Here is a 26,812-nt window from a genome sequence, read left to right as displayed (position 1 = left end):
ATATAAATACAAATGTTGTATATGTCGTGTGTAAGAGTTGCTATGGCAACGTATTTAAAAGGCTTATATTAGAAACGTCAGCTTATTTCTCGAACAATTCAAGGGGATTATTTCACCTCAAATCAATGCTCTCAGTGAAAACAAGCCTTTTATTTTTTAGATATTTTATTGTGTGTATCATTCTTTTGCAGTTTATCAACAAACGTGTTGCTGTTTGATGTCGCCAGGCACGTAAGCTATGAGTGCTGACGCAGTGGCTCATGGGATATGCAGTCTTATATTGTGCACTGGCCGTTTAAACTGTATTATCAGAAGCAGGCAAAAGACTACAACTCCCTACAACACATTTAACAACACGCCCCGGCTGGAACACGAAACTTCCTTTGAGTTGCCGCTGCTGTTGCAATTTCTGAACAAAACATTGATTTAGCAGTTTGGAAAGTTGTATTTATTTCAAGGTTTGTACGCTTTTATTTGTCGGGTGCTTTATTAGGTTGCCGAGTTCTGCGTTTATGGCATGAACGGTTGTTTTAAAAGGCTGTCTTTCCAAGAGTTTAGTTATAACTTTTGTAACTATAACATTTCAGCATCATAACTATGTTATAAACATATGAATAAGAGTATCAGATAAAATTTATATCCGAGCTGAACTAACTTAAGGATAATAGTCCTGATAGCAGATAACGGAGCACGAATAACTGAATAAACTGGTTATTTTGAGAGGGATCAAATAAATTGTTTTATTTTGATATACTTATGTTTTAGTTACTATTATTGCACAGAACTGTAAATATTAAATATCCAGCCTCATTTCCAGAGGAGGATGTCCGAGCTGAGCGACGAGGCGAGCGGTGAGTCGGATCAGTTGAGCGCGAGTCTGTCCGTGTGGCTGGCGGACGGAGGAGACGCTCTGATCGGCCCGGAGGAGCTGAACGTGCCGCTGGACCTCCACACCGCCTGCTCCATCGGACAGTATGATGTAGTGGCCGAGTGCATCCGCAGGTCAGATGGAAGAATCTGCTGCTCATTCTGTGCATGCCTCCATCTAACTGCTTTTGCAGGTTTAAGTTCAGTGTGCCTGAGCTATATACCTAAACTATAAAATATACCTAAACTAGAGACTCTGTTTATAGATAGAGAGATAGAGAGAGAGAGATGAATGGCTGGATGATAGATAAATGGAGAGATAGAGAGAGAGAGAGATGAATGGCTGGATGATAGATAAATGGAGAGATAGAGAGAGAGAGAGATGAATGGCTGGATGATAGATAAATGGAGAGATAGATAGATAGATAGATAGATAGATAGATAGATAGATGGATGAATGGCTAGATGATAGATAAATGGAGAGATAAATAGATAGAGAGAGAGAGAGAGAGAGATGAATGGCTGGATGATAGATAGATAGATAGATAGATAGATAGATAGATAGATAGATGAATGGCTAGATGATAGATAAATGGAGAGATAGATAGATAGATAGATAGATAGATAGATAGATAGATAGATAGATAGATAGATAGATAGATAGATAGATAGATAGATGAATGGCTAGATGATAGATAAATGGAGATATAAATAGATAGAAAGAGAGATGAATGGCTGGATGATAGATAGATAGATAGATAGATAGATAGATAGATAGATAGATAGATAGATAGATAGATAGATAGATGAATGGCTAGATGATAGATAAATGGAGAGATAGATAGATAGATAGATAGATAGATAGATAGATAGATAGATAGATAGATAGATAGATAGATAGATAGATGAATGGCTAGATGATAGATAAATAGAAAGATAGAGATAGATAGAGCGATAGATGGATAGAGAGATAGATGGAGAGAGAGAGATAGATAGATGGAGAGAGAGATGAATGGCTGGATGATAGATAAACGGATAGATAGATAGATAGATGATAGATAGATAGATAGATAGATGATGGATGAATGGCTGTATGATAGATAAAAAGATAGATAGATAGATAGATAGATAGATAGATAGATAGATAGATAGATAGATAGATAGATAGATAGATGTACAGTAATCAACATTTGAAGGGGATCAAAAAAAGTTAATCAAAGTTGATAGATAGAGAGAGAGATTTGGTTTTAGGTTTTAGGACAACTTTGATGAAAGGTTTTGATCCACTTCAAATGTTGACTAGTGTATATATAGAAAGACAGAGAGAGACAGAGACAGATGATATATATATATATATATATATATATATATATATATATATATATGTATAGAGAGAGAAAGAGAGAGAAAGAGTGAAATGGATGGATGAGAGATGGATGGATGATTGGATGGATAAATATATATATTTAGAGAGAGAGAGAGATGTGTGTCATCAGTATGTGTCTGTCTGTCACTGTAGAAGAGAAAACACTCAGTCTGCCCTGATCTGATGTTTGCAGCACATGTAGATTATGTTATGCCATGTTACTCTATTATATTATTTAGATGGATATTTTGCCTCTGTAAATCTAATACTTTATCTTTTTTTATTTCTAACTTATACACTTACATACACTAATACATATGTGCACTATTTGTAAACAGCCCAGCTGCAGCTGCTTTGGCAATACAAATGTAGTTTTTGTCATGCCAATAGAGCTCACCTAAATTGAAATTGAGAGAGAGAGAGAGAGAGAGAGAGAGAGATGGATGATCGATATATATATATATAGAGAGAGAGATGAATAGATGGATGGATGATAGATAATTGGAGAGATAGATAGACAGAAGGATAGACAGACAGACAGACAGACATCTATTTCATTTATGAACCATAAGCAATAACAGCAACTCAAAGACTTGTGTATGTTTCTGATGAATCGTTATTCAGAGGAGATGTGGATTTGGATGGGAAGAACATCGGCGGCTGGACTCCTCTGATGTACGCTGCATATATTGGTCACGATAACATCGCTAACCTGCTGCTGGAGACGGGCGTCAGTGTCAACGCCACCACGTCTAAAGGACTCACACCCCTGATGCTCGCCGCCAGCTGCGGAAACGAGAGCATTGCCTACTTCCTCCTGCAGGTCAGGTTTACACGAACAGCTCTTATCAGCGAGATGTTAGTTAGATTGTACAGTTGATTTCCGTGACAATTACAAGATTGCAAAAAAGCCAGCACTCGCTATACAATACTGAATGAAACCTCTCTCTCTGTACACTAGCAAGGAGCGCAGCTTGAATGTAAGGATGTGCGCGGGTGGACGGCTCTGCTGCACAGCACAGCTACTGGACATCAGCAGATGGTCAAATTCTTATTAGAGCATCACGCCGATGCAAATATCAAGTGAGTTACATGTGCATTCATTTATACAAAACCTATGTTTTTGAACTCACCTTCCTAACACAAACAGACTCTGTACATTAGCAGTCAACAGTTTGGAATAATTAGGATTTTGCAAATGTTTTTATGTTCATCAAGGCTGCATTGATACATTTTAAAAGTACAGTAATCACAGTGATGTTGTGAAATATTATTTCAGTTTAACAGAACTATTTGAATACATTTTAAAATATCATTTATTCCTGTAATGCAAAGCTGGATTTTCACTAGCCATTATTTCAAACAAAGGAATAGATTACATAAATTCCAGTTTCGTTATTGCGACTAAATTAAAAGAGATATCACCAAATTCTTGTATTCTTGTATTTTTGGATCATAAATTTGCTGACAGCTTTAGGCACGCTTACACAGAATTGGATTCAGAATGATAACTTTTAATCTTTTTATTTCCAAGATGATAACTCTCCGCCTCTTATGTGACAGCAACATCACAGATTATACATTAACAATACTGTCTGTATTTACTACTTTGCATGCAATAAATGCTAGTGTTTCATTCGGGGCATAATCTTGCTTAAACAGCTTGTAAACATGTTAAATCTGTGACCTTTGCCCTCACAGAGAGCCGCTGTCAGGATTCACACCTCTCATGGAAGCTGCTGCGTCCGGCCATGAAATCATCGTTCAGTTCCTGCTCAACCATGCAAGTGTGACCTTACTCTGAAATGTGACTTACTTTAAATTTAAAATCTAATTATATGTAGAATAATTATGGATTTGCATCAATGACAATTCAATGCATCCATTATGAAAACTAATAATAAATTCATTAACATTAGGTATTGAAAATAAAATTCAAACCTAATCCAAAACTACTTCTTGGTATAAACTGACTCTCTAGTTAAACTCACTTAAAGCTTAGTTTTAAAAATACCTGTACAGCTATATATAAATATAGCTATAGCGACTAAAGTTTAACCTAGTGTCATTTACAGCATAATCAGAACTGAGTTGTAGTCAGAGCAGCTATTTACACTCCTAATGTAAAAAAAGGCTTGTGTGTTTTCTGTTTTCTGTATTTTTGGGTTCTGTATGGTTCAGGGCGTACGAACGGAGGAGAGGAACATGAAGGGAGAAACGGCGAGAGCTCTGGCTATGATGTACGGACACACTAAAATCGCCAGCCTCATCGCCAAATCATGTCAGTCATGCAGTTAGCTTTTGTAATTGACCTTCTGTGTCATGAATGCTGAAAATAACCCCAGCTGCTCTGTCTCTGTAGCTCTGTATGATGAGCTGAGCTCGTCTGAAGAAGAGAGTGCGACTCCTAGAGTCCGATCGGCTCGCAGCAGAACCAGAGGACCCAGCATTCACGACGGCCCTCAAGCTATCGCTCGCTTCAGAGTCGGCTCCAAACACGGTACTCGCACTATACACTATATGCTATATATATATATATATATATATATATATAAATGACCATTTTCTATTTCAATATATATTTTGAAATGTAACTTATTCCTGTGATGTAAAGCTGAATTTTCAGCATCATTACTCCAGTCTTCAGTGTCACATGATCTTCAGAAATCATTCTAATATGCTGCTTTGCTGCTCAAGAAACATTTCTGATTATTATTATTAATGTTGAAGACAGCTCTGCTTCATATTTTTGTAAAAACCATTTATTTATTTGAAGTAGAAATTTTGTTACATTATATATTTCTCTCTTTCTTTATGTTGACTGGTGTATATATATTTAGTGACAAAGAATTATGTTCTTTAATTGCATTAAACATATTTAATGAAATAGTTATTTAATTTAATTTTAAATATTATAGTATTTTATAAATATATCACATTTATTTGAAGTTAAATATAAAAAAAAACAAAGTACATTTTAATGAAATAAAATAGGAAAGGGATGTTGAATCGATATAAAGACAAAGAAAAGTGTATTTAAATAAATTTTATTGATATTTTATTAAATTGTAAATATTTTGAAATTATTTTATTAGCATATTCACATTTATTTTAAGTTAAATATAAAAAGAAAAATATATTTTACTAACATAAAATAGAATAAAATAGTGGCAATGGATGTTGAGTGTAAATAGAAAAGTGTTTTTTCGCTGCATTAAAAATATTTAATGAAATGTTATTTTATGTAATTTTAAATACATTTTAAGTATTTAATAAATATATTTACATTTATTTAAAGTTAATTTTAAAGTTAAAGTACATTTTTATAAAATAAAATACGTAATGAAATAGTTATTTGATTAAATTGTAAATATGCTGAAATTATTTTAAAAGTTAATTCACATTTATTTTAATTTAAATATAAAAAAAAAACTTTTATAAAATAGAATAGAATAAAATAGTGGAAAGGGATGTTGAATTTATATACAGACAAAGAAAAGTGTTTTTTCGCTGCATTAAAAATATTTAATGAAATGTTATTTTATGAAATTTTAAATAAAGTATTTAATAAATATATTTATATTTATTTAAAGTTAAATATTAAAAAAAGTACATTTTAATTCAATAAAATAAAAATACTTAATAAAATAGTTATTTTATTAAATGGTAAATGTTGAAATTATTTTATAAGTATATTCACATTTATTTTAAATTAAATATAAAAAAAAATAGTGGAGAGGGAGGTTGAATCTATATAATGTGTTCTGTCATTGCAGAGGTTCCTGTGACTCCACCTGGATATGTGACGTTTCGGGACGTTGGCGATCAGAGCGAAGGAATCTGCAATCGTGATGTCACTTCCCCCATCAATGAGCTCGACGGCCAGAGCAACAGCAGTAGAGGTGAGAAGTTCAGCAGGATGTCGATCATTCTTAGCAATGAATCTGCTAAAAACATGTGATACAGTGTGATTCTGTCTCATTCTGCATCCAGATGAGCTGTTCTTTGATAACGACATGCCCACCATGAGGAGCAGCAGCAGCAGCAGCGAGGGTCTGTCTAATCTCCTCGGACTCAGCAGGGAGGCGTCGCTGGAGAGCAACGAGGTCCGAATCATCATGCATCACCTGCAGCTCACAGCAGACTGTTCTCTCAATGTCTCATCATGTTTGCAGGACTCTGATCAAGCAAAGAGGAGTTGTCCACGTCGATCCAGCAAACTCCAGCACTCCAAAGGCAGGAGTCCCGGTAACAGCAGCAGCGGTTACCGCCAGGCTCCGTCTTCCTCTGGACCGCCTCCTTCATACACTGGACCCAAGGTGTGTGTTCTTCTAGTCACTTCAGTGCATGTGCGTGTGTATGAGAGTTAACATGCACCAGTAAAGAGTATGTAAACGTGCTGCAGGATCTCGCAGGGTTCCTTGAGCAGATCGGGTTCAGTAAGTACCTTCCCCTGCTGGAGGAGCAAGACATCGACCTGAGGATCTTCCTCACGCTTACTGAGAACGACCTCAAGGAAGTTGGCATCACGTGAGTCTTTGTGCTATTTTATTTAATTTTTTAAAATTTATCACTTTATTAAAAAGTAATTTATTATTTTGTGTTTTCTTAAAATGTAAAAAATAGTTGAAGATATAAAAATATTTTAATTAAATGAAGTGTTTATATTTTATTACAATTACATTTATTAACATTTTATCACAAATTTTTGTCATTAATTTTATTTTATTTATACAGTATTTCACTGTTCAGTTATTTTTATTTTTTTTGTAAATATATATTTTTTATTTCATTATTAATTATTTATTGCATTTCACTGTTCAGTCGTAATTTTTAATTTTTTATAAATATAATTTTCATCTATTTATTGCATTAAATTTATACAGTGTTTTTATTTTTTTAATTTTCACTTTAAATTGTAATTTTATTATTTATAAAAATGTATTAATTTAATAACATTAACTCTATTTTATGCATTATATTGTATTGTTATTTATACAATTTTTTTTTTTTTTTTTTTTTTACAATTTTATCACTTTATTTAAATTGTTTTATTTATTCATTAAAATTTATTTTATTTTTATTTTAATAGTTGTGCTTTTATTTTATTTTGACAATATTATCACTTTATTTGAATTTTTTTTTTTTTTTTTTTTTAAATATTTGTGCTTTTCACTTTATAGCCTGTTTGGTCCTAAGAGGAAGATGACATCAGCAATAGCCCGCTGGCACAGTAATGCACGGCCACCCAGTGATGCGTTAGAGCAGGCATATGCGGACCAACTGGAAGCCGAGATGCAGGAAATGGCCATTCAGCTTCATAAGGTGCTGACTGCATGACTTCCATTCACACCATCTTCACCTCATAAAGCTCATTTGCATGTGAGGAGGATTGTAGAACTGTAGCTAATGTCAGGGAAGAGAACTGCCATGTAATCGGCACCTAGTTTGTGATTAAGTGTGAACTGTAACACCAACACCAAATCTAAAAAGAATGCACGCAGAGAGACAAGACTGACCTATTTCACAAAATAATGTTTTAAATGTTTTTACATTTTTAAAAGTTAACAGGAAGAGTTTTTGCTCTATAACCAGGTTTTACCTTTTTGCATGTAAATGTATAAAGTCTCAGAGCATTACTGGACTTTACATCCATTTGGTTGTGTAATAGGTCACAATAAAATGAACAACATGCTATAAAATCAGTCCATCAAAATAAGCTGAGCTCAAGGGTTGCTATGCATAAAACTGATGTTGTAAAAACAACACTGTTCTGGCAACAACATTGTCATAAATTCACCACATCATAACTGCAAGTTTGCTGTAGTTATTGTGTGGTTCTCTTAAAGGAGTTATATGTAATTTTTTGACGGTAATAAAGCATAAAGAGATGATACCTTTGCAGATATTTAGGAAACATGCTCCATTTGCATACTTGTTTCTCCAAAAACAATACTAGCTACAGCCAGTTATTCTACTTAGAAATATGCGTTCCGTGTCGGAATGTCTGTTTTTGTTTCAGCCAATAGAATTTCAACAGCATGGGTTGCCAGTTGTTTGAAAACACTGTATTCCAGCCATGGAAGCCAGCAAATGAACTGGGTCAGAGGTCACAGATTCTGCCCCACCTAAAAAACCCTGGCATCCATTTAAAAAGCTCTATGACCAGAGAATAAAACGCAGATACATCAACTCACCAGCTTACAGTGTAAGGCTTGTTGCCTTCCATTGTCAATTTAACTCGTTCCTGTTCTGTGTGCTAAATCTGGCAACCCGTGTGAGCTCTGAGTCTGAGGAGGAGGGGTGGAGAAACAACTCTCTCCGAAATTTCGAATTCGGACCGCAGTACTTATTTCAACCACTAGCTGTCAATATTACAAACTGCAACTTTAAGATTTTCTGTGTGTGTGTAGCGTTGTGTGGAGGTGGAGTCTCTGCAGGGTCAGGTGACCCAGGAGAAGGAGCTGCGTGCCGTGATGGAGGGATGTCTGATGGAGGAGAAGATGGCTTGGAAGAGCGTTCAGGCGGAGCTGCAGGAGAACAGCAAACGCATTCAGACACTGTGTGGGAAACTACACGCTCTACGCAGCACTCTCACGCAGGAGGATGCTCGAGGTGTGCTGAACCTGACAATGCTTTTATTTGCAGAAAATGCAAAAAATCAGAAAAAGGGAATTCAATGATTAATTCCCAGAATTCATTGTGAATAATGCTGTATAACCAGCATCATTAAAAGTGTCTTTTAATGTGTTTTAAGAAAACACTCCTACTGTCAGGTTGCCTAGGAACCACCCAGAAGACCCTAACAACCACCTAGCAACCAATCAGAACAGCTTAGCAACCATACATCAACTCTCCAGCACCCTAAGCATGTTTTGCACTGGCAAACTTTCTTCAAAAGAACAAAAAAAAATGTAGTGGAAGTCCCACCAACTTGTAGTTACTACAGTATGAACGTTTTGTGTCTGTGTCTTTAGTGTGCACTCAAAAATGCAATTAAATTTTTTTTTTATTAAAATTACATTTAATTAAAATTAGCATTATTTATTAAAATGTTGTTTTAATAAAATTGTTTTTATTTTATTATCCTTTTCTTTTACATTTTTATCATGATCACTACTTAATCACTATTTAACAGTATTATTTTAATTTCATTAATGTATTTAATTTTTATTTCATGAATTTTTTTTAATTTATACAATTTATTCACCATTTTATTTATCACTATTTGACTATTTGACACTATTTTACTTTTATTTCTGCAGTATGAAAACTTTTTTTTTATGTATTAAAAAAATCATATTAATTATATTGAGAATCAAAAAATATTAAAAAATAATAATTGCTGTTTTGCTTGCCAAAAAAAAAAAAAAGTGCACAAGACAAAAAATTACCAGCAAACCACAGAAGCACAATATTATCACTTGCTAAATGCATCTTATGTTTGGACCATCTTGAAAGATGTATGTCATTAACAGTATAAATCAGTTTTTCTGTTGAGAGTTGAATGACCTCAGCTGTATTGGTGTCTGTCTGTGGTAGGTGACGGCTTGATGTGCTCTCAGCTGCTGTCTAAGATGGAGTCTCATATGGCGGAGCTCAGTAAGACTTCTTGTTTCTGTGCATGTATAATGTTTCCGTCACGTGGACGTGTGAATTCATATCGTGTTTCTCTGTCCAGCTGACGGTCTGAAGGAAATCCTTCACAGTCTCCAGCATCTCAGCGCTTCAGAGAAACGCTCACAGAACTGGGAAGAATCCTAACAGCTGTGGATGGGTTGGTTAAACATCATTTATATGAAATCAAAAATCACGGTTTCCACAAAAATATGAATTTTCAACATTGATAATAATCAGAAATGTTTCTTGAGCAGCAAATCAGCATATTAGAATGATTTCTGAAGATCATGTGACACTGAAGACTGGAGTAATGATGCTGAAAATACAGCTGCGCATCACAGGAATAAATTACATTTTAAAATATATTACAATAGAAAACTGTTATTTTAAATTTTAAAAATATTTCACAATATTACTATTTTTAGTGTATTTTTGATCAAATAAATGCAGACTTGGTGAGTGGAAGAGACTTCTTTAAAACATTTAAAAAAAAATCTTACAACCCCAAATGTTTGAAAAGTAGTGTGTGTGTGTTACAATAAAATGTTTGAAACTTGAATTTTGCAAGATTTCTATCTGAATGACTGTCTAACTGATGTGTTTCTCCTTGCAGGACACTCGCTTTTATTGACGGAGGGTGAAAAACCACCCTGAACACACAGACGGCCGCAGAAGCGGGCCAGAGAGATGAGCCGCGCCGCTCCAGTAACACATGAGCTCAGATGGAGATGACGAGCTGAACGAGGACCAAGACAGCGGCAGGCGGCCAAAAATGACAAGCGGGCGAAGAGCATCTCTCGCCTGTGCTCCAGTTACTGTACATTCATCATGAGAACTGACCAATCACAGACAGAGCTGTGTCAGACAGGGCGGAGCCAGAGGATTTGAACTTCCTGTCAGGAATTCAGTGCACACAGAACTACATGTGTGGAAACTGCAAGCACAAATACTGTTTATTGTTGTACAACGAATCAAACCTCTCATTAGATTAGATTTAAAATAAGCCTATTTAAAGCCTGAATAATGAAGCAGTTTTTTGCATAAGTCTAGCCTTGGAGATCTCTACTCTCAACTGTTAGTCTAATCATCTTTTCATAAATACTGTGTATGTTACAAATACACTCATTCATTTGTCAAAACTGCTGTTATGCAAACTGCCATATTCAGTTCAGTTCATTCAAATAGCTTTATCAGTATGACTGTAAGAAATACAGTATGACCAAAGCTGAGCATATATGCAAAAAAAAAGTTATTATTATTGCAACTTCTACTTGACAATTCAAGATATTCAGTAACAAATTAGACCATTTTTAACATATTTAGATTAAAAAAAAAATTATTACATATAACTTAATCCTGCAGGTGTTTTATGATTAAGTCCCATTTCATGTCCAGGTTTATGTCATATTGTTGGAGCTACTGTCAGTTTATTATTTTTAAATGTTAGTTTTTGTTGTTTTTACTCTATCAATTTTAAAAGATTTTTTATGCTAATCAGCTTGTCTGTCAATTATGAAAACAAAGTCTTTATTGTTATTATGTCACATAAAGGTACAAGAATGAAGTCTGTAAATAAAGCATTTAAAGCAAATGTGTGGAATTTCTCACCCTCTCACAAAACTAACTGAAATAAAACAGATGTTTGAGGGGAGCACGGGATATAAATAAACAGAAGCCATTCAACTTATAAGTACATGTACCATCAGAATGATGTTACAACTATATTTTTAAGGAAAAAAAACTTTTGGAAGAATACAGAGAAGACACTTACCTGAGGCGTAAAAAGGCAGAGACATTAAATAGTCTTGTGGCTCCAAAAGTATTTAATGTTAGACCCTTGACACACATTTTAAAACATCCGTGATTCATTACATACTCTATGAACCAGCAAAATATGGAAATAAATGGCATCTACCAAAAGATGTCAGAACTTCAGCGATGAGTTTTGTTCAGCTGGTGTTTTGGTGATTTTTCAGTCAGTTCTCATCAAGTTCACACAGGTGCAGAGAATCACATCAATGATCAACTGATCTTTTGGTACTAGCATTTCAAACCTTTTGTCAAACCTTTTGAAAATGCTTGCATTTATCTTTTTATAATACTGGAAAATGACACTTGGTTTAATATTATGTAACTAAAAAAACAACAACACAAAATCATCATTATTGTTTTATATAATAGACTTACATTCAGAACAAATTCTGCCCTCGAAAAAGTAGCTTTTAATATGTTTTTGTGTCTTCAAAACCACAGAGATGATTAGTAAAGACTGGCTTTATTTGCAAACACCAGTGTTTCTGCATTTACACAGTTCTCAAGAATATTTTCAAGGTGAATGAATCACATTCCCAAAGCAGGTGCAGCTCTTATGTACATTAGACTGTATTTATAAAACAAAATCTTCAGAAACTAAAAAAAGAGTTGGCTGATTGTTTTTAACACACATATGATTGTGTTCAGGTCCCTTTGTGTTTGATTATCATCTAATCATTAATTCTACATATTTTTCCTCATAAGTAGCAGCCTGATCGCTCCTCTGCTAGAGAGAGTCGAGTGTGTGTGTGTGTGTGTGTGTGTGTGTGTCAGGTGTATTCACACAGGTGTCCGCAGCCGGCTGGACAGTGTTTGGACTGTTTCAGCCACTCCATCACATGCTCCAGGTGTCCTCCGTGACTGCAGCCCTGACACCACACAAACAAGCCTTTGACCACGTGATGACACACTGCACACACACTCGCACACTGGTGGCACCTAGGAAGAGTTCAAATACATACACAAAATACTCAATCAATCAATTAATATATTTCACAGTTTTTCAAATTATAAGATTTTAATTTATTTAAACTTTTTCACAATATTCACATTTTTTTAGATGCACCTATATATATATCAATAAATATATATATATGTCAATTATAATAATAATATATATTTTTTACTTTTTTATTTTAAATATTACACTTAAAATATTTATCATTATAATTTAAAATTAAATATATTCATTTAATTTATTTATAAAGTGGGCCTAAAGTGTGTGAAATTCTCTAAAATCTTGGCAATTGATAATTTAATCAGTCAAATGAATTAAGTCATATAATAGTAAATTATAATAAATAATAATTATTTATAGAAATACATATATAATAAAAAATATTTTATTTACTTCTAAAGTGGACCCAAGTAGTGTAAAATTCTCTAAAAATGTTAGTGATTTTTTCCAATTAATAATATTTTTAATTTAATGTATAAAAACTAAATATATTAATTTTATTTATTTATAAAGAGGACCCAAATTGTATAATGTTCTCTAAAATTTTAGCAATTTTTCCAAATGATAATATTTTAATTTATAATAAATTAAATTAAATTCATTAACATGATATAATAGTACATAAATTATAATTCATTCATGATAAATCTATTACATTTATTATACAATTTTATAATAATAAATATATTTATTTATAATTAAAATTGAAAATGAAATATATTCATTTTATTTCTTGGACCCAAATTGTATGTGTGTGTGTGTGTGTGTGTGTGTGTGTGTGTGTGTGTATATATATATATATAAAATAAATTATAATACATTTGTAATAGATTATAATTTCAACTTTAATTTAATAATGTAAATATATTCATTTTAGTTGTTTATAACAGCATGTATGTTCCAAACATCTCCATATTAAAAGAGAAAACAAATACACCTTTAAATGAGCTTTAAACAGTTTAAACACATTAGATAAAGGACTGAAACTCACAGCTTAGTTGATTTTTGACTTGACAAGGGAAAAAAACAGATAAAAGTCAGGGATTGGAGGTCGTACCTGTCACAGATCCAGCCCTTGTTGCTCATTGGTCGCTTGCAGTTGCTGCAGTTGATGTGTAAGGTGGTGGAGGTTTGATTCAGACACATGATGGCGCCGCACGTGCTCAGTTTGATCACCTCGTTGCTGACGTTCCACAGCTCGAAGCGCTGCAGGAGGTCGATGTAGGACATGTACCAGTGCTCCTGAAACACAAACACACACCGATTTTTGCATAGTTTGCCTGCTGTTTAATAATCACTTGAAATTGGCAGCTCCAGTAGGAAAATAAAAGGATTTATCATGGAAATTATGTATAAACCCTAGTTAAACGATGTAATAGTCAGTTTACAATGAATCTGTACCTGTGTTGTATTACGGTGTAATATGCGCTGAATGAATGGAAGATTCAGCTGTGCGCGCCATCTACTGGCAACACGCAGGAACTCTCATTATGTGCATTATGGGTTATCTCTAGCCGTTGAGGGTACATCGGTTGAACACTCATTTTTGCGGTGCATTGTGGGATTGAATGAGTGCACTCGAGAACGTCCACTATTGTTTCGGACACTACTAAAAATGACTGTGCCCTGTTTGAGGGTATGGGGGTGCTTTCAGTTACAGCCCACATGAAGAAAGCTACACTTCCTGTCAAAGGCAGGCGGGTTTCCTCACCTGTGTGAGCTCGTCGATCTCTTTACGGATGCGGTCGCCCAGTACGATCAGCACGGATACGGCCATCTGCACGTCGCCCTGCTCGGCGTAGTAGCACAGCATCTCCTTCACGATGGGGCAGAAGAACTTGGGCGGCAGGTGAGGCGAGAACAGCAGCTGCGAGACGGAAATGAGGCTGAAGGACTCCATGGGAGTCAGACACGTGCTCTCGGCTTCGCTCCCGCTGACATGGGGCGACTCTGGCTTCTCCTGCACCGGCTCCGGGGCCGAGGGATGGTCCATGATTTCGTGCCGTAGAGGGAAGGCCTCCTGAGGAAGCAGGTACTCGGGCTCCTCTGCTGGAGAGACCACAGTCTTTCATTTCACTTTTTACACCTATACACCTGTGGGATATGCTTGGATGTGTTCACTTGATATTGCCACATCAGACTATTTCATGGCAAACAAAGATTATACATTAGAAAAACAATACAAAATACAAAAATTGAAATACAGTACATAATTTTTGTACATAAAATTCTATAAAAGATCCTTCTTATATAAGATTCCATCTGATAAAACAAGTCCTTAAGAGTTCGTCCTGATAATAACCTTTTGTCTCATGACATTAAATATTAGTCAGTCCAAAAGCACGTCTCAATATTGATATTTTGGTGCTTCTTGACCAACCTGCCTGGTTGTCGTGCTCCATGCTGTAGAGATCATCATCGTCCAGTTCAGCGTCTCCAAACAGATACTCGGCCTGACCCTCGCTGCCCTCCGTCTCCTCGTTCTCTGCACACAGAAACACATCTTCATACACTGTCTGTAAGGATTTCCTGGCAGCTAAAAATAACGTAAACGTAAATGTTTTGTGATCGAAGGCAACACTTCTTTGGAGAATGCAGCCGTTTTGAGAGAGCCAGCACAAAGTTTGCTCTGTAAACACAATCTAGCTGATTGTATCTTGGCATGTCACATTTCTCTTTTATTGGTCTCTCATCAGGATGTGCTGTGTGTTTATACATCTGCTTCTCACCGTCATTGTTGTTGAGGTTGGTCTCCAGGCTGTGGAGGTTGTCTTGTCTGTTCTCTTTGTTTCTCTCATTGAGAGCAGCGCTCATCTCCTTCATACTGAAGCTGCAGTGCAGGAAGCAGGTAAAAGATAAGCAGCGATGAACGATATTAGAGTTAGGATTCGGAAATGAAAAATCAGATGTGGTAATGTCAGTACCTGTTGACGAGTGGGAGGTTTCCTGATTTATTCAGATTGTGATTGGATGACAAGGACGGATTAGCCGGCTCTGAAAACATGATTCGCAGCATTGTCCATGTGGTCGATTCCTGTAGAGTACAAAAACATAACATAAAAACTTCTCTAAAACAGGGTTTGTAAGGAAACTGCAGGGGATTTGTGAATTAATGATAAGCTAATCTTTCAGTATTAATCATAAAAATATATATTCAGTTAAAAAAATAAACATGGAAGCCTATATTAGATCATTTTATAATGGCCTTATGCACTATATCAATTTTTATTTATTTATTGCAAAATGTTTTAATTAATTTTTTACTTTTTAAAATATTTATTTATTTTATTTAGTTAACTTACATATCAAAAATATTTTTTTTTCAATTAATTAATTTTATTTAATTAATTTAATTTATTTATTTTTATTCAAGTTTTTTTTTTTTTTTTTTGAAAGATAATCAATAACAGAGAATCATGAACATGCAAATGTGGTCTAAAATCATTGAGATATTAACTTAAAATCTCAGGGGGGACTTTCAGCTGACAAAAACGGTTAAAAAACAAACAACCCCCATCAAAATCCATCCGTACCTGCGGTCTGTTGAGTCTCTTGGCGACTTGAGCATTATGCTCACAGAGTTCGGCGAAGGGCTTCCCGCTCAGCAGGTAACTCTGCGCGGTGTTGATGAACCAGTCCATCCCCACACTGCTGCCCGCTTCACTCTCAAACACACTGAGCGCGCTCGACACCTGCGCAAACTGCTCCGTCACATCCGGCTTCTTGAAGAAGAAGATGGGGTACCGCCGATCGCCGCCCGGGTAGGTTTTACGCCCCACGTCGCCTACAGACTGGGGAGCTATAAAGAAATACAACGTTCTGTTAATACAATGTATTACTAACACCAAAAAAAGCATGAGAAACTAATAATAATTACACACTTACAAGGGTTTGAGAAAAAGTTATAAAAAAGGCAGAGGAAGTACAATAAATTAATAAATAACAAAAAATATCTTGTATCTGTGCAGCTAATTTTGAATGCTAAAATATGTTGGTCAAATCGCACCCTAACACAATAAAATAGATGGGAATTATTACATTTCTGACATTTTATATTTTTTAGTCTCTAACAAACTAGAGGTTTTCTATGAAAGCCCATTTCTGCCACTGAATAAAAAATTAAAAAGGTAATTGCAACTTTTTATCTCACAATTTGGACTGTTTTCTCAGAATTGCATGCTATAAACTTGCAGTTGCGAGTTGACAAAGTCAGTACTGTGTGTGATAAACTCACAATTGTGACTTTTTTCTCAAAATTGTGAGATTAAAACTTGCAATTGCGAGTTAAAAAGTCAAATTCTGAGGGGAGGGAAAAAGATTGATATGTTCTCAAAAGTTTATATCTGGTGAATCTGACTTTATAACATGCAATTACGAGTTAATATCTCACAACTCTGAGAAAAAGTCACAATTGTGAGGAAAAAAAAGTCAGAATTACAAGATAAAAACTTGCAATTACCTTTTTACATTTTTTTTATTCATGCATCTTTATACATGCATCTTTAGTGTTTTTAATAGTGTCAATTTTTGGCGAGCTGCATGGAAATCAATGTGGTTCAGTTTGACCCACAACACAATATCTGTACCCAGTTTTTCAGCACCACAGGAGGGTTTGCTGCAGTTCACCCGTGTCACTCACCGCTCATCAGACTCTCTTTAGCAGCAAACGCCAGGTCTCCAAACAGCCCGAAGCAGAGTCCCTCAGGATTGGCGCGGTCGACGGGTCTGCTGGCGTCTTTAAACATGTGCTGGTACAGCGTACTGTCCTTGGACCCCGACAGCAGGAAGTAGGGGTCGTGCTGGTGCCGCCACACGATTCCCGTGGTCACGTCTTTGTGCTCCTCGAAGGTCGCGAAGGGGATGAACGGCCGGCGGACGTCCCACACGTAGATGTTGTGGTCCACCATCATGGAGCAGGTGGCCAGGTGATATCTGCGCTCCGGACGCCACTTCACCCGGGCCACCGACGCTATGGTCTGAACGCAGTAGATCTCCTTCACGCGGTTGGTCGACATGTCCCAGACTTTCACCATCTTGTCCCGTCCACCTGTGGCGAGCCAACCCCTACAAGACAGAGACAAGCGCTATATACACAACACAGAGCATCAAGTGGATGAAAAATGTCTAACATTTACCAACTAATAAAAGATCCAAAAAAAAAGTTAGCTTTTGAGCATTTATTAAGTAGAAGTTTTGAATAAATTATTTAGAATTTGACTATTATTGTTTTTTATTCTTCCTTCTTTTTTTATTGTTATTATTACGAATTTTACAATTGTTATTATTTTGTTATATATTTGTTATTTTAATTATTATTATGATCTCATTTTATCTTTTTTAAAATGTTCACTTTGTATGTTTCATAAGTCACTAGTTTCAATTTTTTTATAATATAATTTATATTAATGAATAAATATTAATAATAATAAAACATTTTTAAAATTTGTATTTGTAATAATAAAACAATTTTATTATTATTATTATTTCCCTCATTTTATTTTCCTTTTTCAATTTAATGTTTACTTTAAGTGTAAGTTTAGAATTTTAAATTGAATTTTACTATAACAACAATAATAATAGTAGTTATAATAATAACTGAGGTTAACAGTAATAATTCTATAGTAATTGTTATATTCTGAGCTCATATATTATATTATATTTAGGGCTGTCAGTTTAATGTGTTAACTTGATTAATTAGTTACAAAAAATAACGCAATTAAACATTTTAACACAGTTAATGCACAGGCCCCGCCCAAAGACCTGTACGTCATCTTACGTTACCAAAACAGCTTAAATTCTGTCATTATTTACTCACCCTCATGTCGTTTCAAACCTTTCTTTTGTGAATGAAGTGACTTTTATTGTATGAACATACAATACTGAGATGTTTCTCGAATATCTTCTTTTATGTTCCATAATTTGTTATGCCGTTGTATCCTAAATGTTTATGTGTAATAAATATTTTGTTGAGCTACAAGTGGAACTGAGCGTGCGCACACCTGTCCTCAGGGTGCCAGTCACAGCAGAAGACGGGTCCGGTGTGCGCCGTGAACATCCTCTCGTATCGGTCGGGTCTGCGAATGTCCCACAGCTGCACGTTTCCATTCTCAAACGAGGCCGCAAACGTGAAATAATCCTTAATACTGAACTGCACATCTCTCACGCTCTCAGACTGACCTGCAAAACACAGACTGGTGTTCACCTGGTGTACAGTCTCTGTGTAGTGTCTGAAATGCTCCAGATGCGCTTCTCATTGAAAACAGCTGCTTGGATGATGTTTCGTGGCTGTATAATGTGCAACTCATGACAGAATTCTATTTTTGACACGTGACCCCTGCTGGCAAAATAAGTCAGAATGAGCAAATTGTCAAAAATGAGTTTTTTTTTTTTTTTTTTTATGATTTATTTATACACTTTAAACCATTACAAAAAAAAAGAGTTCTTTTTATTGATGATGATATATGACTTGTTAGAATGGGACAAAAAAAGACTGCACTTTAGCCGTTTGAAGGCGATAGAGTCAGCAGAGATGATTTTGAGAAAAATCGAGTGAAAGTTTTCCAAAGAAAAAATCACCAAGAAACGTTGCATATTTTCTTCCATTTCTTTTCTTAATAATTACTATATTATTAATCACAATATAGCAATTTTTTTATTTTATCTTTGTTATAAAAAAAAAAAAACAAAGATACAAAAATAACCAGTAGTTAAACAAGAGCAGCGAGTGATTCCTCTATTCTTTTAATGTTTGATTAGATCTACTGTAATGCATGGATCTGATATAATGTTACACATCAGATTTTAACTAAACGTTCATGTAAGATAACAGATTATGTTTGTGTGAATCTCGCCTAGACATATTTCGCAATAATGAACTTTACAGGGAGATTATGCACATGCATTATGTTTTCATCAGCATGGGTTTGAAAAACATATTTCACTGGTTTGGAGAATTCAGTATGAATATTCTCGAAGCTGGAACGCTGCTCTTTGAAACAACAGACCTACAACTTGTGATGAGAAGCAGCAGCAGTCGTCCAGAAGAAAGCGTACAAATAAAGATGTTTAAATGTTTAATTAGTATTTGGAGCATTGAGATCACTAGAAGAGGGCTTCGTGAACTCATTTTAGTGAAAACCTCAAATTCACTTCTTTTGCCTGTAGCTCAAAGTTAGATCGTGTGCATTCACACTCATTTTGTCAGCACGGGTCACGTGTGCAGATGCTGTAATAAAGGCAGAGACGCTCATCTACCAGAAAAGGTGCTGACGCTCTCCTTCTTGCGCAGGTCAAAACACTTCATGAATCCGTCCTGAGAGCCGGACAGCAGCATGTTGACCTCAGTGGGGTGAAAGCAGACTTTGTTGACTGTGCGCTTGTGTTCGGTGAACAGCTGCTCTTGTTTGTTACGGCAGGGCCGCGCCAGATTCCACATCACCACGGCTCCGTTAGTGGCGGCGGTGGCCAGCAGGTTCTCCTCCATCTGATGCCACATGACGTCCGCACAGCTGAAGTTCAGCGAGGGTTTGCGTCCCACACGCAGGTTCAGCCGCTCCACGAACCCGTCCTCCTCCAGACCGTAAATCTTGAAAATATTCCGCCCGGCAACCACCACCTGAAACATGTGGCGATCAAACACAAGTTAACTGTATCTAATGACAGACTGAATATTCATTTACAAACTATTAATCATTTAAATGACAAATAAACACTAAAATATATACATACTGAAACAATAGCTAAATTAATAATAAATATAAATAATAGTGCTGTCAAACGATTTATCGCGAATAATTGCATCCAAAATAAAAGTTTTGTTTGCACAATATATGTGTGTGTGCTGTGTATATTTATTATTTCTATATAAATATACACACATGCATGCATATATTTCAGAATTTTATATACAAAATATATTATTTATAACAGAAATTATATGAATATAAATTTAGACATGTAAATACATAAAAATATTTTCTAAATATATACTGTATGTGTGTGTATTTATATATACATAATAAATATGCACAGAACACACACGTATTATGCAAACAAAAACTTTTATTTTGGATGTGATTAATTGTGATTAATCGTTTGACAGCACTAATAAATATTTGATTGATTCAATTTAATTCATTTAATTACCAAAACAATATAAATGCATATAAATATTTTGTGAATATTAAAATTTTCCCAGCAAACACCACCTGATCACCCTTGTGATCAATCACAAATTAACTAGTATTTTGAATGTGAATATTTATTATTGACAATAAATTATTTATTAATAATTAATATTAGTCATTGGCAGATTTAATATTTATTTACATATTAATAATCATATAAATTACAAATAAATCACTGAAGTATATATATATATTTAAAATTAATTAATTTATAGTAATAAATATGAATAATAATAGATCTTTGAAAACTTAATGAACTTAATGACAAATTGCTGAAATTAAAATATTTAATTTTTTTTGCATGGCAACCATCACCTGAAACATGCTGTGATCAATGACAAGTTAACCGTCTCTAATGACATTACCCAAAAATAATATTTTGAATATTAATATTTATTACTGAGTTTGAATTATTATTCATTGATATTAGTATCTGACCAATTTATTATCATTTACATATTAACAATCACATAACTTGTGTATATAAATTATTACATCATATACAATTAAATTATACACATTATAAACAATATAAATAATCATAAATTAATAAATTTTACACATTAAAATATTTAAAATGGTGAATATTAATTATTGACAATTAATTAAATGATTAATAATTGATATTAGTCATTAACAGATTAAATACTAACATTAATTCAAATATTAATTTAATATAAATTACAAACGTAAATAACTAAAATGTTTACATTTAAAATATTACATAATAATTAATTAATAGTAATACTACATATAAATAATTTAATAATGAATAAATTATAAATTATATACATTTAAATACTGCTTTATTATAAATTATATAAATGTTAAAGTTATTGTAATCATTTTATATTATATTATATATTTTGGTTGTGTGAACCATCACAAAACAGATTTGAGTAGAAATATCTAATTGGGCACTTTGGCTTATGTTGTGGATATAATTTCTCTCTGATTTTCACCTGCGTAGCATCCCGACACACACTGATGGCGTTGGCAGGTGCATCCAGGTGACAAAACATGGTACAGCCACTGACAGTGCCGCTGACCCTGGTCATCTTCTCCATCTCAAGCTGCGAAATCAAGAGACAGAGAGACAAGAGATATAGCTAAACCAGTTCCTTCTCTGGCCTGCAGGTGGAGGACAGACTCATCTACATGAATGAACATCTCATGGTGGAGGTGCATTTATATCTCCAGCAATTAAAGTCAAAACATACAGCAATAAAGTGAGAGGTTCACACTTACGCTTTGTGTCCAAAGCCCGTTCTCAAATAACCTTTCTCTTGCTCATTCACCCACTCCACACCAAAACCTTTGAGAAAATGAAACCAGAGACAGTAAACACATTTCATTGTGTTTATTATTAAAAATAAATAAATAAATAAAATAAAAAAAAAACATATATATATATATATATATATATATATTCTATATATATATATATATATATATATATATATATATATTCATTATAGATCATATATGTATAAGTAGATAATTTGATGTTTTTCCAAGCAGTTTATTGTGTTAAAAGCACTAACATCTAAGGGAATTTAAAAAAAAATGCTACCGGTTAATTCAATTTAATGCAATTTAATGATATTTAATGCAATGTAATGCTATTTAATGCTACTGTTTAATTCAATGCAACACACAAATCAGGGTTTTATTTTTTTTCCTTTCATCTCACCGTCTGTGTTTGTCGCTCACAGCTCGAGCTAAAAATGTCACCTCGCGTGTCAGTCGGTGCGTGACGTCACGCACACCTTCACGCGATCGTGGATAACATCTTTACACGGAATTACACACCGACCTGCAGAACAGAAACAAGGCAGCAAGAGAACAGCAGAAAACATGTCAGCAAAAAAATAATTACATGTTAAAGTGATATCAGAAGGAAAAAAAAAATAATAATAATAATAAAATAAAAAATAAGTGAAATGTAAAAGTATATATATTATTTTGTTTATAGATAGACAAACAGATACAATATAGACACAACAGATTTGATTGCTGATGCTATTATCATATTTATTAGTACAGTGCATGTTGTGTAAATATGTGATCTGCTGCTGAATGCGGTCAGCCAGTAATTTCACTGCAATATCAGTTCATAAATACTGTAACTTCTCATTAATATTAGGAAAACCGCGCAGTGCTTCGTTATTATAATGCACAGAAATATCAATTCAATGTAATGATTTTATAAAAGGGATTTGAACAATTCAAGCAAACTGGGCAACTGGTGTTTTGCGAATCGAGATTATAAGAATTAATACACTGTGCAACACACTGATATCACAGCTTTATCTTATTACGCATGGACTATTATATGTAGTAAATATGCGTGGGCTTGATTAAAAACAGCAGTAATAACTCACGCAGCACGAGACAGTAATACAGCCTTCGGACATGAATGTTCAACTGTGATATGAGTTTAGATATCGCTGAAATAACCGCGAAGAACTTACCCTTTAAAAACAAATGTGTCCGTTCACGAGAAGCGGATGTAGAATCATTGTTTACGTTCGCGGCTGACGTCACCTCCGGTCGCATGGCGCGCTGCTTCAGTCAGGCTGCAGGAGTGGAGAGCAACACAATCTGTTCACAACGCCTTTAAAACTTCACACAAAAGAATATCTGTCATAACACATCCCGGTATGATAATATGATGTGATGTCGCTTGCTATATTTGTTTGTTAATGTTAAGAACTCTGTGTTTGCATTATCTCTCTCTCTCTGTGTGTGTGTGTCAGTCATGTCTGTGAATGAGAGCCTGTACAGCTGTGAAGCTCCAGCTGTGTGGAGAGCAGTTCATGGGAAATACTGGACTGTAGTAGAAGCCAGGGCAGCTGTGAAGGGCAAGACGTCAGGAAAACTCTTGCAACTGGACAGATGGTTTGAGTTCTTACAAGCACACACCTAAAATCAATTTTTATGTTCATTGCAGCATTTGTAGCATGTTGTTTTATTAAATTATAAATCAAATGTTAAAAAAAATATTGTAGTAATGTTAATTAATATTTATCTACTCATCAAAATGAGCCATTAACATGCAGTTTAACACAACTTTACATGCAGCTTTAGTAGCATTGTGTCTATTGATATGTAAACAACTTCAAAAATATTCAAATTCTCTTCAAATTAATACATAATATGTGTTTCTGTGTTCGTTGTTGTATCTACATCAGTATAGGATTGAATATGAATAACAATGTAAATATAAAATAATATAAATACTAAAATTATAGTCATAAATATAAATGCTAAAATATATACATTTAAAATAAATGATACAAATTAAATGTATTTATAATCGTACATTACAAATATAAATACTAAAATGTATTAATAAAATAAAAAATATTTTTAAATAATGTTAAATTATATACGTTTAAAATTAATGTATTAATTGCATCCTTTTAATTTATATTTTCGCCTACACATCATAATTAACCATAAACTTGCAAAGTGATAAAACCTTAAATGCACTTTCACTAGCTTTTCCTTTATTTGATATGAGCCACATTTATGTGTTTTTATGATTATTACTGATTTGTGATCAGAATAGAATTTAATATTAATTTATATATCAATGATCATTAATGACTCAAATTTAAAAACAAAAACTATAGACATTTTACTATTATTAAAGCATGAATTATATAAATAAAAACATTTTTAAAAATCACATGAACACGAAAAAATATGTATATATTTGAGTTCTCACAAACACATTTTATGTTCATTGTTGTTTTTTGCATCAGAATAGAATACAGTTGTAGATGTAGTAAATCTGTCAGGTTTCAGGAGGAGCTGCCGGCAGCGATCTCAGCGCGATCTAAGTGTCCCTCACACACGCTGAGCTCGTCAAGATCATGGAGTGGAAACTGACTGTAAGCACAACAGAAATAGATTCACACCCTACGTTATTAACTAGAACCATGATGCCAGAAATATGCGAGTGGCTCACTGGTTGCATGATGGATGCTCTCTAACAGAAAGGAAAGTTCAGGCCTCGTTTGCAGCAGCTGATTGGCTCAAACAGCGAGGAGGCGGTTCAAAGCTCGACCAGCAAAGCTTTTGGTTTGTTGCCTGACGTCCAAGCGGCGATTACAGAGCTGTGCAAACTCAAGGGGGTCGGGCCAGCGACGGCATCAGGTACACACACACCCATCAAATCACGCATGCATACAGTAACTGTATTAATATGCACCTAAACTGTCTCTATCAGCCGTGCTGGCGGCCGGAGCTCCGGGTGAAGTGGCCTTCATGGCTGATGAAGCAGTGGAGAGCATCGCTGAGCTCAGGCCGGTCCAGTACACAGCCAAACATTATGCACTTTTCCTCCAGAAAATACTGAACAAAACATCCCAGCTTAATAAAGGTAAGAGATTTAAGATGCATGTTCAGCTTCAAGTGTTCTTCCTCGGGATCTGACCCTGATGTTTTGGTCTCAGCGGACGGCCAGCGGGACTGGACTCCTCACAGGGTGGAGCAGTGTTTATGGGCCTGGGCCGTGGCCAATCAGATTCAGCCCTCGTTATTCCAGGAGTTTCGTCTGATGGATGCCACACACACTTCTCTGGCCAATCAGAAGCCAGAGAAGAGGAAGACAGCTGATGAAGAGCCCTCGAAGAGACAAAAGACGGAGAGATCCTGAAGAGCAGCACTTCTGTGTTATTATCTGAATAATGTTATATTCAGCACTTTCTTTCACAAAAGTATGTATTTTTGAGATATTACTCCAAGATCACAAAATGCACTTCACTATTGCTTTTCTGAATTTGTAATTGTTCATGTATTAATGTTTTAATAAAGCAATATAACCTTTGTAAAATTTGTAAAGTGTTTTTTCTAATGTTTGGAATAATTTTGGAATAATTATATAATTATATATATTATATATATATATATATTCTATATATATATATATATATATATATCTATATATAACCAAGTATCGAGTGCATAAATGAACATACTTTAAAGAACTTGAGCTTTTCTGTTTTTTCAAATCCTTTTTTTGATTGATCTTAGGAAATATTCTAATATTTTGAGATACTGCATTTTTGACTTTCATGAGCTGTAATAAAAAACCTTTGAAATGTTTTACTTTACATGTAATGAATCTAGAATATATGAAAGTTTCACTTTTTTAAATGTTACAAAAAAATAATCTTTTTCACGATATTCAATTTTTTTTAGATGCACATATGTATGCCTCTTTTTGTGCTGCTTCATGTTTTTGTGGAAATAGATGCACATATGTATGTATGTATATATGTATATATATATATGCTCAAGAAACATTTCTGATTATTATCAGTGTTTGTGCTGCTTCATGTTTTTGTGGAAACTGTGATAACCCAAACTTTTAAATGGTAGTTTAAGTAAGTTTAAATTTCAAAAAAAGAAATTGATACTTTTATTCAGCAAGGATGCATTAAATTGAAAAAGTGACAGCAAAGACATTTATAATGTTACTAAAGATTTCGATTTCAAATAAATGCTATTCCTTGAACTTTCTATTCTTCAAAGTATCTGGAAAAAAAAGTGTCCACAAAAATGTTTGCAGCACAACCGTTTCCAATGCTGATGTATACAAAATACATATAAATCAAATTTAATGATTCATTTTAAATTTTAGACTACTGCTACTGTATTGCCAATTTGTAAAACTATATATATATATATATATATATATATATATATATCATATATATATATATAGTATATATATATATATACATATTCTTTAATTTATAAGAAACTAATAATATGGTTTTAAAATTTGCGATATATAGCGCTGTTGCACTGCAGGCGTCCCGAGTTCAAATCCCGGCCTGTGGACCTTTCCCAATCCTCCTGATAATTTGTTGAAATAGAAAGAAGTTTTGTTCAAGAGGAGTTTCATACTTTGTTCCCCATCGGTGGAAAGTGTTACTGTGGGCACTGACACACACTCACAGTATGGTCTTTATTTCATACAGCTGAGAA

General features: G+C 34.3%; 3 protein-coding genes across 4 annotated transcripts; 2 read left to right on the top strand and 1 right to left on the bottom strand.

Moving 5' to 3' along the window:
- The first annotated feature begins 230 nt into the window (after window positions 1-230).
- LOC109111534 (ankyrin repeat and SAM domain-containing protein 3-like) lies at window positions 231-11,444 on the top strand. The gene is made up of 16 exons (XM_042752495.1): window positions 231-458; window positions 818-1,002; window positions 2,858-3,056; window positions 3,195-3,316; window positions 3,935-4,016; window positions 4,415-4,514; window positions 4,596-4,733; window positions 6,010-6,135; window positions 6,227-6,339; window positions 6,409-6,552; window positions 6,639-6,763; window positions 7,417-7,558; window positions 8,647-8,848; window positions 9,776-9,835; window positions 9,915-10,010; window positions 10,467-11,444. Exons 2-15 carry the CDS (start codon window positions 824-826, stop codon window positions 9,995-9,997), a joined length of 1,815 nt encoding a protein of 604 aa, XP_042608429.1. The 5' UTR covers window positions 231-458; window positions 818-823; the 3' UTR covers window positions 9,998-10,010; window positions 10,467-11,444.
- wdr24 (WD repeat domain 24) lies at window positions 11,310-23,419 on the bottom strand. 2 transcript variants are annotated; one of them, XM_042752493.1, is made up of 14 exons: window positions 23,284-23,419; window positions 22,503-22,625; window positions 22,058-22,124; window positions 21,772-21,882; window positions 19,878-20,238; window positions 18,623-18,800; window positions 17,263-17,687; window positions 16,157-16,422; window positions 15,548-15,657; window positions 15,353-15,453; window positions 15,004-15,108; window positions 14,335-14,672; window positions 13,681-13,865; window positions 11,310-12,604 (listed from the first exon to the last, which is right to left on the bottom strand). In XM_042752493.1, the coding sequence occupies exons 4-14, from the start codon at window positions 21,874-21,876 to the stop codon at window positions 12,436-12,438; spliced, it is 2,343 nt and encodes a 780-aa protein (XP_042608427.1). In that variant the 5' UTR covers window positions 21,877-21,882; window positions 22,058-22,124; window positions 22,503-22,625; window positions 23,284-23,419; the 3' UTR covers window positions 11,310-12,435. The 2 variants fall into 2 exon arrangements, with proteins under 2 accessions (XP_042608427.1, XP_042608428.1); XM_042752494.1 differs by having other exon boundaries at window positions 14,335-14,669.
- Window positions 23,335-25,645, top strand: zgc:112496 (uncharacterized protein LOC541336 homolog). The gene is given in 7 exon segments (XM_019124495.2): window positions 23,335-23,470; window positions 23,569-23,710; window positions 24,616-24,656; window positions 24,659-24,708; window positions 24,814-24,973; window positions 25,047-25,199; window positions 25,273-25,645. Coding segments are annotated over 6 exon segments (747 nt in total). The 5' UTR covers window positions 23,335-23,470; window positions 23,569-23,570; the 3' UTR covers window positions 25,476-25,645.
- The last annotated feature ends 1,167 nt before the right edge of the window (window positions 25,646-26,812 follow it).

The sequence above is a fragment of the Cyprinus carpio genome, chromosome B24, assembly GCF_018340385.1.
Source record: "Cyprinus carpio isolate SPL01 chromosome B24, ASM1834038v1, whole genome shotgun sequence".
In the NCBI taxonomy this organism is placed as follows: Eukaryota; Metazoa; Chordata; class Actinopteri; order Cypriniformes; family Cyprinidae; genus Cyprinus; species Cyprinus carpio.
This window is presented reverse-complemented; position numbering and strand designations above follow the sequence as displayed.